Raw genomic sequence first — 15459 nt, 5'->3', positions numbered from 1 at the left:
TTTTTTTTTTTTTGTCTCTAGGCCATGTTTGGACACATGTTGTATCTGGTTCTCATACTGAACCAGTTTAATGTTTTTGCAACGTTACATCCTGAATTCTATCCATGTGAAATTCACACTACCGAGGATGGACACTTAAATGTGGACTGTCGGCACAGACGTCTTGCCAACATCCCTAAATTCACATCCCTCTCGATTACATCACTCAACTTAAATGAAAACCATATTCACCACATTAAAGGTGCCGCATTGTCTGGATTACCCAATCTCAGGCATCTCAGCTTGATGTGGAACTGCTTACCGGATCGTCTTAAGGAGCAGAGATGGCCTTCGTGCAGCCTGAAAATTGACCCTGATGCATTTAGCGGACTTAAAAACCTAACTTCCCTCCAGTTAGCAGGGAACAGCCTAAAGACCATACCTCCTCTACCAAAGCAGCTTGAGGTTCTGGGACTGGAATTTAATAATATCTTTCATATCGTCAAACCTCTAGGTACACCGCTACTAAAACAACTATTACTGAGCAAGAATTGTTTCTACGCCAACCCATGTTATCAGTCTTACTTTATCGACCCACGTGTGTTTCAAGATCTCCCTGAGCTGCTGAATCTTACACTTAGTTACAACAACGTCACCGTTGTTCCCCCACATCTTCCACTTTCACTAGAAAGTCTAGACTTGGGAGAGAACAAGATCACGTGTATCAATAAAGAGTCATTTTCTGATCTCAAGCATCTGCGACACCTTAACCTAGGGTGGAACTGCCAAAGGTGTGACCATGCTTCTGAGCCCTGTTTCCCATGCCCAAACAACCAATCCCTCAATCTGCACCAGGATGCATTTTTGGATCAGAGGGACTCTCTAATTAGTCTGAGTCTGCGAGGCAATTCACTGCGTACGCTTCCTCAGCGTCTCTTCGCACGACTCCGCAAGCTCCAAGAGTTAGATCTCTCTGACAACTTTTTAGCCTACGCCATCCAGAATGGCACCTTTTATGAGGAGCTCCAGAATGTTGTGTCCCTCAGTCTTCTATATAACTATGAACCCCTGAGATCCTTTCCTGAATTGATTCTGTCACCGTCCATAGAGAAGATGACGGCTCTGCGAGAGTTGTACCTAAGTGGATTATTCTTCAGAGTACTGTCAAACCAAAGCCTTGCACCTCTGGTCCAACTGCCAAATCTGGAGTCCCTGGAGCTACGCATGAACTTCATCTGCTCTGTTAGCATTGATGCTATAAGCCAGCTGAGAACATTAAGGAGGGTGGGCCTCTCCCAAAACATGCTTGCTTTCAGTTCCTGCTTTTCAACCTGCACTTCTGAAGCCATACCAAGCAACTACCAAACCCTTGAAAAACGTGACAACAGACAGCTAAACTTGCAAACTCAAAAAGTTGCCTTACTGAGCTCAGAGCCAAACACTATGCAGGACTCTCAAGAAGATTACTGTCCTTTTTATTATTCCATGTGGCATTTCAAAAAGCAGATCTGCTCTAAAAACCTGTTTTTTGACCTCTCTCAAAACAACATCCCATGGCTGAATGCAAGTACTTTTAGAGGCATGGAAAAAGTGGTATGCATAGATCTATCCTACAACTATATAAGTCAAACTTTAAATGGGCGGCAGTTCACGCACCTAAGTAAATTAACCTACCTTAATATGGCTCACAATCGCATTGACCTGTACTCTGAGAAGGCCTTCCAGGAGATAAGTGGCACACTGAAAGCTCTTGACCTCAGCAATAACGAATTCCACTTTGTAATGAAGGGTATGGGACATCGCTTCACATTCCTTTCACACTTACCATCTCTTAAAATACTGAGTCTAGCGAACAATCACATTGGTCTCAGAATCTCTAACATTCTTACTAGTGCTTCTCTGAAGTATCTTGATTTCTCTGGAAATCGTTTGGACATAATGTGGGACTCTAGGCGTGACCAATACCTACATTTCTTTCAGGGTCTTACAAACCTTACACAATTAGACATTTCTGAAAACCAGCTCAGATCATTTCCCCCAGAGGTAATTGCAAACTTGCCTCCAAGCCTCCAGGTGCTCAGAGTGGACTCCAACGTGCTGAGTTATTTCCCTTGGGGCAACATCTCAGTTCTCGAACAGCTCTGCCACCTGAACCTGAGTTCAAACATGCTTTCGTTCTTACCTAGCATGCATTTTGAGCTCCGTCTCGTAATTCTGGACCTAAGTCACAATCGACTAGTTGCGATCCCGAAGGCTTTCCTTAGTCAGGCAAAAAAACTTAAAAACCTAATGCTTAATCACAACCAGCTGAAGATCCTTGATGTGCAAGCTCTTCCCTCGTCGTTCCATACAGGTTATACTTTCTGTCCTGCTGGGCAGCATAAAAATAAGTCGTCCTGCAAACTCGTGCTGCATGCCAATCCTTTTACTTGTAGTTGCGTTATCTCTGGATTTGCCAGATTCCTTAGAGAAACTGATTTGGATATCCCACATCTCACCACAGAGGTTCACTGTGCTTATCCAGAGTCATTGGCTGGTGTGAATGTCCTCTCGATAGATCTTCACTCATGCCAGGAGATATTTGGGAGCCTTGCTTTCCTCTGTACTTTATTGTTGACGCTGGCGGCAACCAGCATTCCCCTTTTGAAGCATCTGTATGGTTGGGATCTATGGTACTGCATCCAGATTTTATGGACTGGACACAAGGGACACACTCCAGCTGATGGCGGCAGCATGACGGAGAACCAGTATGATGCGTTTGTGGTCTTTGATACGAGTAACAAGGCAGTCAGGGATTGGATCTACAAGGAGATGGTTGTGAGATTGGAGAACAGAGGAAGATGGCGCTTTCGACTTTGTCTAGAGGAGCGTGACTGGTTGCCTGGAGTATCGTGCATAGAGAATCTCCACAAGGCCGTTTACAACAGCAGAAAGACTGTGTTTGTATTGACTAGCCCTAGTGGCTGTTCTCATGAAAGTGGGGTCATCCGACAAGCCTTCCTCCTTGTTCAGCAGCGCCTTTTAGATGAGAAAGTGGATGTTGCAGTTCTTGTTTTGCTGGACCTTCTCTTCCCCAAATTTAAATACCTTCAGATGAGAAAACGGATCTGCAAAAAATCAGTTCTGTCCTGGCCCAAGAACCCACGAGTGCAGCCGCTCTTCTGGAATAACTTGCGTGTTGCTCTTGTCTCTGACAATGTTAAAGCTTACAACAAGAATGTCACAGAGAGTTTCTTCTGAAGTGTAATGAGAATGTTATGTTTTATGTAGTTCTGTTGTTATGGGTACTTGTTTGTTAGTTAGAATGTATGATCTTATTATGGGCCACTGGAAGTATAGAAAATATTCCAGGATGTTAAAATACAGAAATCTTAATGCTCTCTGGCAAACTCGTTGATGGGCGGTGATATGCCAAAAAGTAGAAACAGCTGAAAGACAAAAATATTCAAAGCACTTATTCTACTTATTCTAGGTTAGCTGCCACTGACTTTTACATTTATGGCAATGCTAAACATAATGTGACACAAAAAGGACAACAGTTTGTGTACGTACCAACTATCAACATGTAAGCTAAACATCTAAACATCCGTAAGGGGGTAAAGTCAGGGAAATGATAAGGGCAGAAAATGTAGAACTTTTTTTGGTATGAGGAACTAACACACATGTTGGACCACATAGCACACATTCTTCTGAATTTTAAACATTTGTACGCTTTCAGTCTCATGCAATTACGTCAAAAATAGTGCTGTAGTTTCTTGAGCTTAGCAACTTTTTTCACTTCACAAGCCTCTAAAAATAAATATCAATATATGACTGAGTTTTGCAGTTTTTTTTTTGTTGTTTTAATAATAGTTTAATATATTTCCCTTCTTGAATCAAACTTCATCTATACTTACGACATTATTGCAAATGTAAAAGAATAGTGTTTAAACATTGTTATTATTTAACACTGCACCGGTTTATTATTGCTTAACATGAGATTTTCAGTACTGTAAATCAGCAGCAATATTTGACTTGATGTGCCTTTGTTAAGCAGGTTTCACAGTTTAATCAGATGTCAGTGTGATTTGTAATATGTGGTTGCAGAGAGTATTATCCTTTCACAGGGATGGAAATTAGCCTTAATGTTCTCCTAACAGACACTGTAAATCAAATTTATACATATCCTATTGTTTCCTACTAGTGTATCCTAAATATTTGTTGTTACCAGGGTTTAAATTGGCCTGAACAAATTGGCATTGTGTTATCCACTAAAGTGGACAGAAAAATAATTGTAACTAATTGTCTTGTCTTGAACTTTCTACTTGTACGTACAGGCGCTGTATTAAGCAGCATATAACCTATTCTTTAAAATGTTTTTGGCACAGATTTCTGTAATTTACTGTAATTGATCTAATCACATCATCACAATATTAAAATTGGTAATCTACCATACATTTCCACATTAATTTGGAGATTCAATGTGATAATGACAACAAAAAAATAGTATGTAAAATGTTTTTTTTTAAACGTGTTTAATGGCATCTTTTTTAAGTGATTAGTATCAATGTTCTAAGTAATTAGAGCAAGTATCTTTCATAGTGATACTGAAGTTAAATGGATTTAAAAACAAAACATAATTAGTAATTATAGCCAATCAGCATCACAGTAATAGACCTATTGTTGTTATTAACAATTACAGAATATTAAAAGATAGAAAAACTTTTAATTTAAGTGAAATTAAAATAATTGTGACGTGTGCTAGCTGTTTAACCGGGTTTTTATTTTTTTTATTTTTTTTTTTTACTAATGGCTAAATGTGTCCCTGGACCACAAAACCAGTCATAAGGGTCAATTCTAATTTTGCAGAGATACAACTGTTTGAAAATCTGGAATCTGAGGGTGCAATAATAATAATAATAATAATAATCTAAACACTGAGAAAATCACCTTTAAAGTTGTTCAAATGAAGTTCTTAGCAATGCATATTACTAGTCAAAATTGCAAGTTTTGATATATTTATGGTAGTAAATAGATAAAATATCTTCATGGAACATGACGCATACAATGTATTGTTACAAATATACCTATGCTACTTATGACTGGTTTTGTGGTTCAGGGTCACAAATAACTAATTACTAATGGCTAAATTTTACAAGGCACAGAGGCTTTCCTCACAGCTGTTTGCAAAAGAAAGAATTACCTGAAGCTTTTCAACACCATGTTCTTTGTGTCTCGTCACAGGGGGTCAGGAATTGACTGGTAACAGGTCCCATGAGGCTAGATGTTGAAAATTACATCATCCAATGGCAAAACAAAACATGTTTGTCCATCGACAACCTCAAAATAGAAGTGCTTCTGACTAAACATTTTCTTCCAAGGCACATGCCCCTGATCCTCTTTTCATCCTTGAAGCCTGTCTCTAGAATATACGATTTTCTTCCTATCATAGCTGATTTATACAGTATGTTGAATGACTTGACTGAGTGGAGAAATGACTGTGTGCAAAGAGAAGTGGTGCAAAAAAAAGAACAACTGGAGCACTGCCTACTGTGCTGTAGATCCTGTTGACATTTTGGCTGCAAAATCAATCTTATTCATTGCGTCTTTTGTGCTTATCTGTGATGTCTCACAGACCAGTGCAACGAATACAGGTCTAAAGGTAAGGGTTTGCTGACAGATCTTCTTGCTGTGGGGAAAACACCTCACATGAATAATTGATAATGGCTGCCTGAGGGCGTGTTTACCTGCCTGCTGTGTCATTATGAGAGAGATCACATTTTAGATGAAGGAAGCCATACCTTTAAAAAGCAAAAGAAAATGAAATGAATAATAGATAGGGACAGAGACCTGTAGCACAATTGTTCAGCCATGACACGGATAGAAGAAAACCTAGGAAGAGGGAAGGAAATAACAAACGTGTAAATGTAACTTAGCTGTCAAAACGTGACAAAAAGGAATCAAACACAGTTCTAGAAAGAGCAGCTGGTTAAAATGAGCACAAGAGGATGTCATCTTAAGGTCAGCGTAAGAAAAAGCTAGAAAGACTGCGCTGGCAAGCGAGAATGACGAGTCGACATCCTTGTTTCTATCGAGTTCCTCCACAGGAGTTACACAGGAGAAACCAGCAAATAGATGCCACCCAGACTAAAGTCATGAACACCGTCATCAGCGTGAAGGTGAGATCTTTAACACTGATTCTGCAAACACACTTTTGTCGGATCGTAGCCTACAAGGATGTAATGTATATAGATTGCCATTTAGTTTACAGAATGCTTTTTGTTTATGCAAAATACCCAGATACCCCATGGATTTTTAAAATTAATTATTTTTAGTTTTTAAAAGTGGGCAGTTTTAAGATGGTTATAGCAGCACAATAAAGGTAGTTGTGGCAAATTTATGGATTTTAGTTGAAGGAAAGGTCACATTTGCTTTGATTGTGATGCATTTTTTTTAATGCAATATATATCTTACATGAGTCTCTTAAATTGCAACATGCTGATCCAATCCGGAAAACTTGCTAGGAGTTCATACACAACAAAATTTAATCTAATAGAAAGCTCACAAAAATAATAATAGATTGAGTAAAGGAATGCAAGTCGTCTGCAAACAGACAGAGTCTAGTAGTGACCACTAGGGGACGCCAAAAATCCTGTGATGGGGAAGGCAGAAAACCTGCCTCTTGTTCTTATCAGGATAATCCCAAGACTCCTAAACAGGGCTGAGAGAGAGAATTCTTCAGATGAATCAGTTTGCAAAACATGGTCTTCATCGACTTCAAAACTGTCATTAACTGAAATTCCCTGATCACTTGATGAGAAATAATGTCTTTACTTCCAAAATGATCAAACTTGGCAATAATAACAAAGAATTTAGGACAATACTTGGACCAAAAATCATTTTCCAGAGAGTGGTCTGGGTATTGAAATTGCTCCTTCACTCTTAAAAATAAAGGTTCTTTATTGGCATTCATGGTTCCATAAAAAACATTGAACGTTCATGGAAACTTTCAAATGCAGAAAATATTCTTGATGGTGAAAAAAGGCTCTTTAGATTTTTTAAATGTTCTTCAAAATGGTTATTTTAAGAATTGTTCACTGAAAGGTTCTTTAGGGAGCCAAAAATGGTTCTTCTATGGCACCACCACAAAAACACCCCTTTGGAGCCTTTATTTTTAATAGCGTTTGAAGTTCTGTGTATAGAAAGTTGCAGTATTGTTTACCGGACTGTTCTATGAGTCACCTTTAATAAAGCATTATAATAATTAATTCTGCAGAGCATTCAAATGGGTTGACCTGCTTGGTGCTTCACACTAATCCACACATTACTACACTAACTTGACCTGCTGTGTCTCAATTAGCCCCCATTAGTCCAATAAACAGCTTTAATTGAAACCAAGCTGCCAAACAACTTGTTTTCTAATTCCAGGTTTTTATTACATAATTATGATGAATTCATCAGCACAAGACTGCACAGAAACAGAACATATTAACAAAGATCACTTGGAATGAAAATAGATTTTTTCAAAATGTTCTTAGTTGTGCAAGAACATTGTCTCTGTGTACATTCCAAGGTGGCTGTTATTTAATTACGTAATTTATTTTATGAAATGCCTGATCATGTCAGTAGGGCATAATTATTTGTCATAATTGGACACAAGCTTTGCAAACACACTTTTAGTGAAATACGGGCACAACCATAATATGTGTTAATTGTAACACACGTATGTTTATTTTTTATTATGCAGCAACAAAATCAAGCCATCGACTGAAATATCATATTCACATTTGTTCTTTTAGTAGCATGAAACAGCTGATATTCTAATTATGATTAAATTAAAAACAAAAAGCGATCAAAGAACACTACCTTTATATGAGCTCTTAATCACTTCTGTTTGCAAAAAAAAAGACAGGTTGTTAACATGAACCTTTGTAATCCACACTTTCCACGATTAAGTTGATTGCAGCAACAGAAGTCCTAATCACATTTCAACAATACTTCCACTTAGACACTACTCACCCCTTGAAAACTAGTGTTCAATACAGAGGGTCAAAAACAGGGTAGAAAATGATATTTTGTTTTTAAATTCTGACTACTTTTGATGAAAACAAAACAACAACAAAAAACCTTCATGACCCCTTTACAGAAAAAGGCAATTCATGACACCTTTAAGGATGGTTTCAATTACAAAATCCTTTGAATGAACTGTAATGTTTGGTTCCTAGAAAGAAATCCCATGAGTCACCACAAAAACTAGGGAGCATTGCTCATTATGTTCTCTTCCAAGAACATACATCACCTTTTTGAAGTGTGAAACATAAATCACATGAGCCAGCTCATTGCACATCATGCCATTGCTGGAAAGGAAAGGAAAGGAAAGGAAAGGAAAGGAAAGGAAAGGAAAGGAAAGGAAAGGAAAGGAAAGGAAAGGAAAGGAAAGGAAAGGAAAGGAAAGGAAAGGAAAGGAAAGGAAAGGAAAGGAAAGGAAAGGAAAGGAAAGGACGTGTGGCCAAGTATTGTGACCCATATTTAGAATTTGTGCTCTGCATTTAACCCATCCTGGTGCAGGAAGTGAACATAATCTAGCTAAAATGTATAATTAATTTACAGATGAAATGTTGCAGGAATATGTAACAAAGTATGTATGTATGTATGTAATGTATTTTTAAATGCCATTACAAATTATTTCGGAAAGATACAATGATGGAAAAATAATTTGATCCCTTGATGATTTGGTATGTTTTCCCACTTACAAAGAAAAAAATAGTTTATAATTTAATGGTAGGTTTATTTTAACAGTGAGAGACAGAATAACAACCAAAATATGCAGAAAAAAAAACATTTAAAAAAAGTTATAAAATGATTTGCAGGGGGACCTTGCGGAAAATTGGTATTTGATGCCCTATCAATCAGCAAGATTTCTGGCTCCCAGGTGTCTTTTATACAGGTCACAAACTGAGATTAGGAGCACTCTCTTAAAGGGAGTGCTCCTAATCTCAGTTTGTTACCTGTATAAAAGACACCTGTCCACAGAAGCAATCAATCAATCAGATTCCAAACTCTCCACCATGGCCAAGACCAAAGAGCTGTCCAAGGATGTCAGGGACAAGATTGTAGAGCTACACAAGGCTGGAATGAGCTACAAGACCATCGCCAAGCAGCTTGGTGAGAAGGTGACAACAGTTGGTGTGATTATTCGCAAATGGAAGAAACACAAAATAACTGTCAATCCCCCTCTGTCTTCAGTTCTCACCTCGTGGAGTATCAATGATCATGAGAACGATGAGGAATCGGCCCTGAACTACACGGGAGGATCTTGTCAATGATCTCAAGGCAGCTGGGACCATAGTCACCAAGAAAACAATTGGTAACACACTAAGCTGTGAAGGACTGAAATCCTGCAGCGCCCGCAAGGTCCTCCTGCTCAAGAAAGCACATGTACAGGCCCGTCTGAAGTTTGCCAACGAACATCTGAATGATTCAGAGGAGAACTGGGTGCAAGTGTTGTTTTCAGATGAGACCAAAATCCAGCTCTTTGGCATCAACTCAACTCGACGTGTTTGGAGGAGGAGGAATGCTGCCTATGACCTCAAGAACAACATCTCCACCGTCAAACATGGAGGTGGAAACATTATGCTTTGGGAGTGTTTTTCTGCTAAGGGGACAGGACAACTGCACCACATCAAAGGAACAATGTACCATCAAATCTTGGGTGAGAACCTCCTTCCCTCAGCCAGGGCACTGAAAATGGGTCGTGGATGGGTATTCCAGCATGACAATGACTCAAAACACACAGCCAAGGAAACAAAGGAGTGGCTCAAGAAGAAGCACATTAAGGTCCTGGAGTGGCCTAGCCAATTTCCAGACCTTTATCCTATAGAAAAAAATCTGTGGAGGGAGCTGAAGTTTCGAGTTGCCAAACGTCAGCCTCGAAACCTTAATGACTTGGAGAGGATCTGCAACGAGGAGTGGGACAAAATCCCTCCTGAGATGTGTGCAAACCTGGTGGCCAATTACAAGAAACATCTGACCTCTGTGATTGCCAACAAGGGTTTTGCCAGCAAGTACTAAGTCATGTTTTGCGAAGTGGTCAAATACTTATTTCACTCATTAAAATGCAAATCAATTTATAATACTTTTTTGAAATGCCTACCATTAAAGAGTTACTGCATAGTTTGCTACACCATGGACTTTTTTTATTTTTTTTTTATTTTTTCAAACAGGATGATACTGACTCAAGAAAAAAAAAAAAAAAAAAAAAAAAATATATATATATATATATATATATATATATATATATATATATATATATACAGTCGTGGCCAAAAGTTTTCACAAAGTTTGCTGCTCAACTGCTTTTAGATCTTTGTTTCAGTTGTTTCTGTGATGTCCTGAAATATAATTACAAGCACTTCATACGTTTCAAAGGCTTTTATCGACAATTACATGACATTTATGCAAAGAGTCAGTATTTGCAGTATTGGCCCTTCTTTTTCAGGACCTCTGCAATTCGAATGGGCATGCTCTCAGTCAACTTCTGGGCCAAATCCTGACTGATAGCAACCCATTCTTTCATAATCACTTCTTGGAGTTTGTCAGAATTAGTGGGTTTTTGTTTGTCCACCCGCCTCTTGAGGATTGACCACAAGTTTTAAGATTTGGGGAGTTTCCAGGCCATGGACCCAAAATTTCAACGTTTTGGTCCCCGAGCCACTTAGTTATCACTTTTGCCTTATGGCATGGTGCTCCATCTTCGCCAAACTGTTGTTGGATTGTTGGAAGAAATTGCTGTTGGAGGGTGTTTTAGTACCATTCTTTATTCATGGCTGTGTTTTTGGGTAAAATTGTGAGTGAGCCCACTCCCTTGGATGAGAAGCAACCCCACACATGAATGGTCTCAGGATGCTTTACTGTTGGCATGACACAGGACTGATGGTAGCGCTCACCTTTTCTTCTCCAGACAAGCCTTTTTCCAGATGCCCCAAACAATCGGAAAGAGGCTTCATCGGAGAATATGACTTTGCCCCAGTCCTCAGCAGTCCATTCGCCATACTTTTTGCAGAAGATCAATCTGTCCCTGATGTTTTTTTTTGGAGAGAAGTGGCTTCTTTGCTGCCCTTCTTGACACCAGGCCATCTTGCAAAAGTCTTGGCCTCACTGTGTGTGCAGATGCGCTCACACCTGCCTGCTGCCATTCCTGAGCAAGCTCTGCACTGGTGGCACTCCGATCCCGCAGCTCAATCCTCTTTAGGAGACGATCCTGGCGCTTGCTGGACTTTCTTGGACGCCCTGAAGCCTTCTTAACAATGCAGTGGAAAGTTTTTTTTGGGATTAAGTTAATTTTCATGGCAAAGAAGGACTATGCAATTCATCTGATCACTCTTCATAACATTCTGGAGTATATGCAAATTGCTATTATAAAAACTTAAGCAGTACCTTTTCCAATTTCCAATATTTATGTAATTCTCAAAACTTTTGGCCACGACTGTATATATGGTAGTTAGTTTTATTAGTTTCATCTAATAGTAGACTCCATATAACACCTTATAGTGCCTACACAAAAACACGGCACACAAAAAAACAAAGAAGCATGCCTAGACACACAAAGCCTTTCAGGAGGGAGAGCTCTGTGTTTGTGTGTCTACGGATGACACACATCAGTCATGACACTGATCTGTAAATCGCTTGGCTCATTATACCTGCAGCTGAACTGCTTTCTGACATACTGCGTTTATTGAAAATGCTGAGGTTTATGCTATATTTGTGTGTATGGGTAAGCAGCATCTTTTTATGATAATCCCTGTGAATGTAATTTGATGTATTTTGTATGCATTTTTATGCAATTAAAAACATGTGCTGATATATACATCATGTTATGTGTTTCAGAGAACTTCACCAGCTTTGATTTGTGAGCCTGATTTCATATGGAAGGTACAGTACACACATAACTCTTCCTGTTTTATGTATAGAATTGCTCATCATAAATTTACAGAAGCATGTATACACATCTGCTGAATATTTTAATCTTTTCAAAATGATTGTCATTTACATTTCTTGTTCAGAACACTGTGTAATAACAGATCTAGTTGGACTGGCCATAGAGATGACAGGGCCATTTTTCCTGTGGAATGGTTGACCAGCTGTTAAAACAAAAACAAAAAAAACACAAAAATATCAGTAAAATCATAAAACCTTGCTAGATGTTTTTAGAAAAGGCACTGGCTAATCACAGGATTTCAATCATGAATGCATAAACAGAAGTTCATTCACCTTGAAAGATAGTCCCTCCTGATATAAACGATTTAGACAACTAAACAGCTCAAATAATACTTATCCTAAACACATTTACTGTAGAATTAACTTATGTGCTTAGAAAAAAAATATAAGCTGGACATTTCTTTTAATCCCTTTCGTACACTTATCCCATTGTACCTCTAATAAAGCAAAGTGATGGACAAACTGAATATATTGCCTGTGGTAAACAACAGCATTTTTTTGTGGATAGAGCTTAAGTTACATTGAAACCGGAAGATTTCTTTAAGGTATTTGGAGAGGATTGTCCCTGTAATAAGTTCATGGCACCATTCTATGAGGACATCACATGACAGTAACAGAAAAACAATTCCAGTGTTTCTGGATGTCTGGATAGCAATAAAAATCACAATCTCAATTCTCAATCGAAATGTGTAACTGTGAATAATCACAAATTTAGTTTTTAGTGTTAAGTAAAGTAACATAAATAAATAAATAAATAAATAATTAAAGGACTTTTTCTCATTAACTAATAAAAAGATGTTATACATATGCAATTAATCATTAACTTTGGGCAACCCAAATATGATTATATCATATATAAGTGAAACTGTATATTAATGTTGTGAACTACTTTTCATGTATTTCATTGTGTTCATGTTTGTACCAGCATAATTCACTTTTAATGCACTTTCCCCCCTACCACATCCTGACAGGGCTGTACACCATTACATTAAATTTTTAAATTCTACAGAGCCTAAAAAAATAACAAAACATTTTTTTTAATATGAATTTTTAGGGTCTGTTCACACCAAGGCAAATGTTCAGCCTAAAAATTCTGTGCGATAAACATTTTAATTAGAATGAAGCATAGTTAATTTGTCTGCCTGAAGAACCACAAACATTCTTATGCCATCATTAATGTGACAGATTTTTTTTGTTGTTGTTGTTTTTTGTTTTTAAAGGTGTTTTTGTTTTCTAATTTCAGTTGTCATGCTTTAAAAAAAAAAATACATTTAAAGGTCTTTATAAAACTGGCTATTTCATAATAGAACGAAAAAAAGTACTACTTCCTGTGGAGTCTGTAAGCTTGACATTTGTCCTAGTTTTTGTACATCTGAAAATCTAAGTTTCCAGTTTTAGAATTTTACATTTGAAGTTCAGTTTCTTTTATTATCTGTAAACGTGTACACACATTTTATTTGCAGTAGTATGAGCTACAAAGTTTGTCAAGACAAGCTTTCAATATTGGCTTTGTGGGATGATGATAATAGACACAACTGAAAGATTCAAAATTATGTGCTACAAATCCACATCCTAATCTCTTTTATATTCTAAAAAAAATAAAAAAATAAAAATGTGCTTTTGGTCATGTACCTGGTTCCACTGTTGTAGCAAAAAACTGTTACATGCATAATCACAAAAACTATTTTGCTAGGAGCCAGTGAATAGTGTCAGAGATTGCCAGAAACAGAAAGTTTCTGCTTGTGTACTACTTTATGTCTGACAACATACTGAATTTGCACTTTCAATCAGCCCGTCTGCCATTTTTTTTCAGCTGGTCGGAATAGACAAATCGCATGTAGAAATCAGACCAAATTTCCATGCCAAAAAATTGTTCTGGTGTGAACAGGCAAAACATTGATTTTTTTTTTTAATAGCACAGAAAGCATTAAAAATAAATTAGAAAAATTAACCATATTCAGTCTTGTGACCTATACTGTTTGAAGGAATTGTAGTAAATTCAAATTCAAATTCAAAATTCTAATTTAATTTTTTACATACACAGTATGATATGAAGTGAAATGCTTATACGACTGCTGATGACCTAAAAATTTACAAGAAAAGTTCCAGTATAAAATAGAGAAATAAGGAAATAAACTTTAGCTGTAAAAAGACTTTTAAATTTACATTATGTACAAATAATTAAAAAAAAAAAAAGAATAAAAATAGGAATAGCAATATAATAAATATATAAAATATGGAAGAATTGAGGTGGAATGTAGAACCATGTCCAGTTATGGGCAAGACAATGTGCAGAATATATAAATAATGTGCAAGATCACAGTTTGAAGTTCACAGTTCTGTGGTGTGCAGAATGTGCAAAAGTGCCATATATGTGTGAATGTGTGTAATGTGTGTAATGTGCTTGTCGCAGTTCAATTCACAGTTCTGCGCTGTGCAAGTGTGATTGTAGTAGCTTTGTGATTGGTTAAAATCATCATATTTACAGATAACATCTACTACTTCCTGTGGAGTCTGTAAGCTTGACATTTGTCCTAGTTTTTGTACATCTGAAAATCTAAGTTTCCAGTTTTAGAATTTTACGTTTGAAGTTCAGTTTCTTTTTTATCTGTAAACGTGTACACACATTGTATTTGCAGTAGTATGAGCTACAAAGTTTGTCAAGGCAAGCTTTCAGTATTGGCTTTGTGGGTGATGATGATAATAGACAAAACTGAAAGAAAAAGGCCTTACAGACCCAGATAAATAAAGATGTTTGTTTAAAATATCTTTTTTTTTTACCTTCCTTCTCCATAACATCACACACTTCCCATATCCCACACAGGGAACCACAATTGCATCACTGGAACGGAACATTCGAGACCTGGAGGACGAGATCCAAACGATGAAGACAAATGGCCTTTCGCACACAGATGGCCGGGGCGAAGACTTCAAACAGATGGAAGTCTATAAGAACCACTCAAAGTTCATGAAGAACAAGGTAAGAATGGACTCTTTGACCAGAAAGACTGATAGAGGAATGGGTGGATTGATTAGTACTTTAACTAGTAGTGAAATGAATAACTTACCCACATTTTTCAGTAGCTCATCTTTTTGTAGCTTGACAAGTTTTGTCAACCTGTCCTTTCTCATTGGTAGTACAAAGAGGGGCTATGTCTGAAAAAGTGGTGGTGTTTGAAATCACACAAGTCATCATCAAGTGCACTTATTCACTGACATGCATGGCATGATGTGTAGGCCAAGTATGGCAACCCATACTTGGAATTTGTCCTCTGACAAGAGGACACTTGTCATAGCAATTGCATGTTATTGCTCTTTTGTTAATTAGGGGCCAAGTTTGATGTCTCTAACTCAAACTCTCTAGCGCCACCACTTGTCCGAAATTTCACTTTCTTTTTGCTAATAACTTTTGAACCGTAAACCACAAAATCAAAATTCTTTTTTTCTCTGAATCCTTGGGTCATGCTGAGTCGAATGAACACCAAAATTAAAAAAATCGTAAGG

General features: G+C 37.5%; 2 protein-coding genes across 2 annotated transcripts in view; both read left to right on the top strand.

The window, feature by feature from the left end:
• Window positions 1-24: 24 nt before the first annotated feature.
• On the top strand, window positions 25-3395 carry tlr9 (toll-like receptor 9). The gene has a single exon (XM_073819189.1). It carries the CDS (start codon window positions 25-27, stop codon window positions 3217-3219), a length of 3195 nt encoding a protein of 1064 aa, XP_073675290.1. The 3' UTR covers window positions 3220-3395.
• A 2628-nt stretch (window positions 3396-6023) lies between these two features.
• Window positions 6024-15459, top strand: part of LOC141287664 (ELKS/Rab6-interacting/CAST family member 1) — a 64117-nt gene continuing 54681 nt past the window's right edge. The window contains exons 1-2 of the mRNA XM_073819812.1: window positions 6024-6137; window positions 14780-14935. Coding sequence (XP_073675913.1) covers window positions 6024-6137; window positions 14780-14935 — 270 coding nt within the window. The remainder of the gene's footprint in view (window positions 6138-14779; window positions 14936-15459) is intronic.

This window comes from Garra rufa, chromosome 15 (assembly GCF_049309525.1).
Source record: "Garra rufa chromosome 15, GarRuf1.0, whole genome shotgun sequence".
Taxonomy (NCBI): Eukaryota; Metazoa; Chordata; class Actinopteri; order Cypriniformes; family Cyprinidae; genus Garra; species Garra rufa.
Note: the sequence above shows the minus strand (reverse complement) of the source record. Positions and strands in the feature narration are given on the sequence as shown.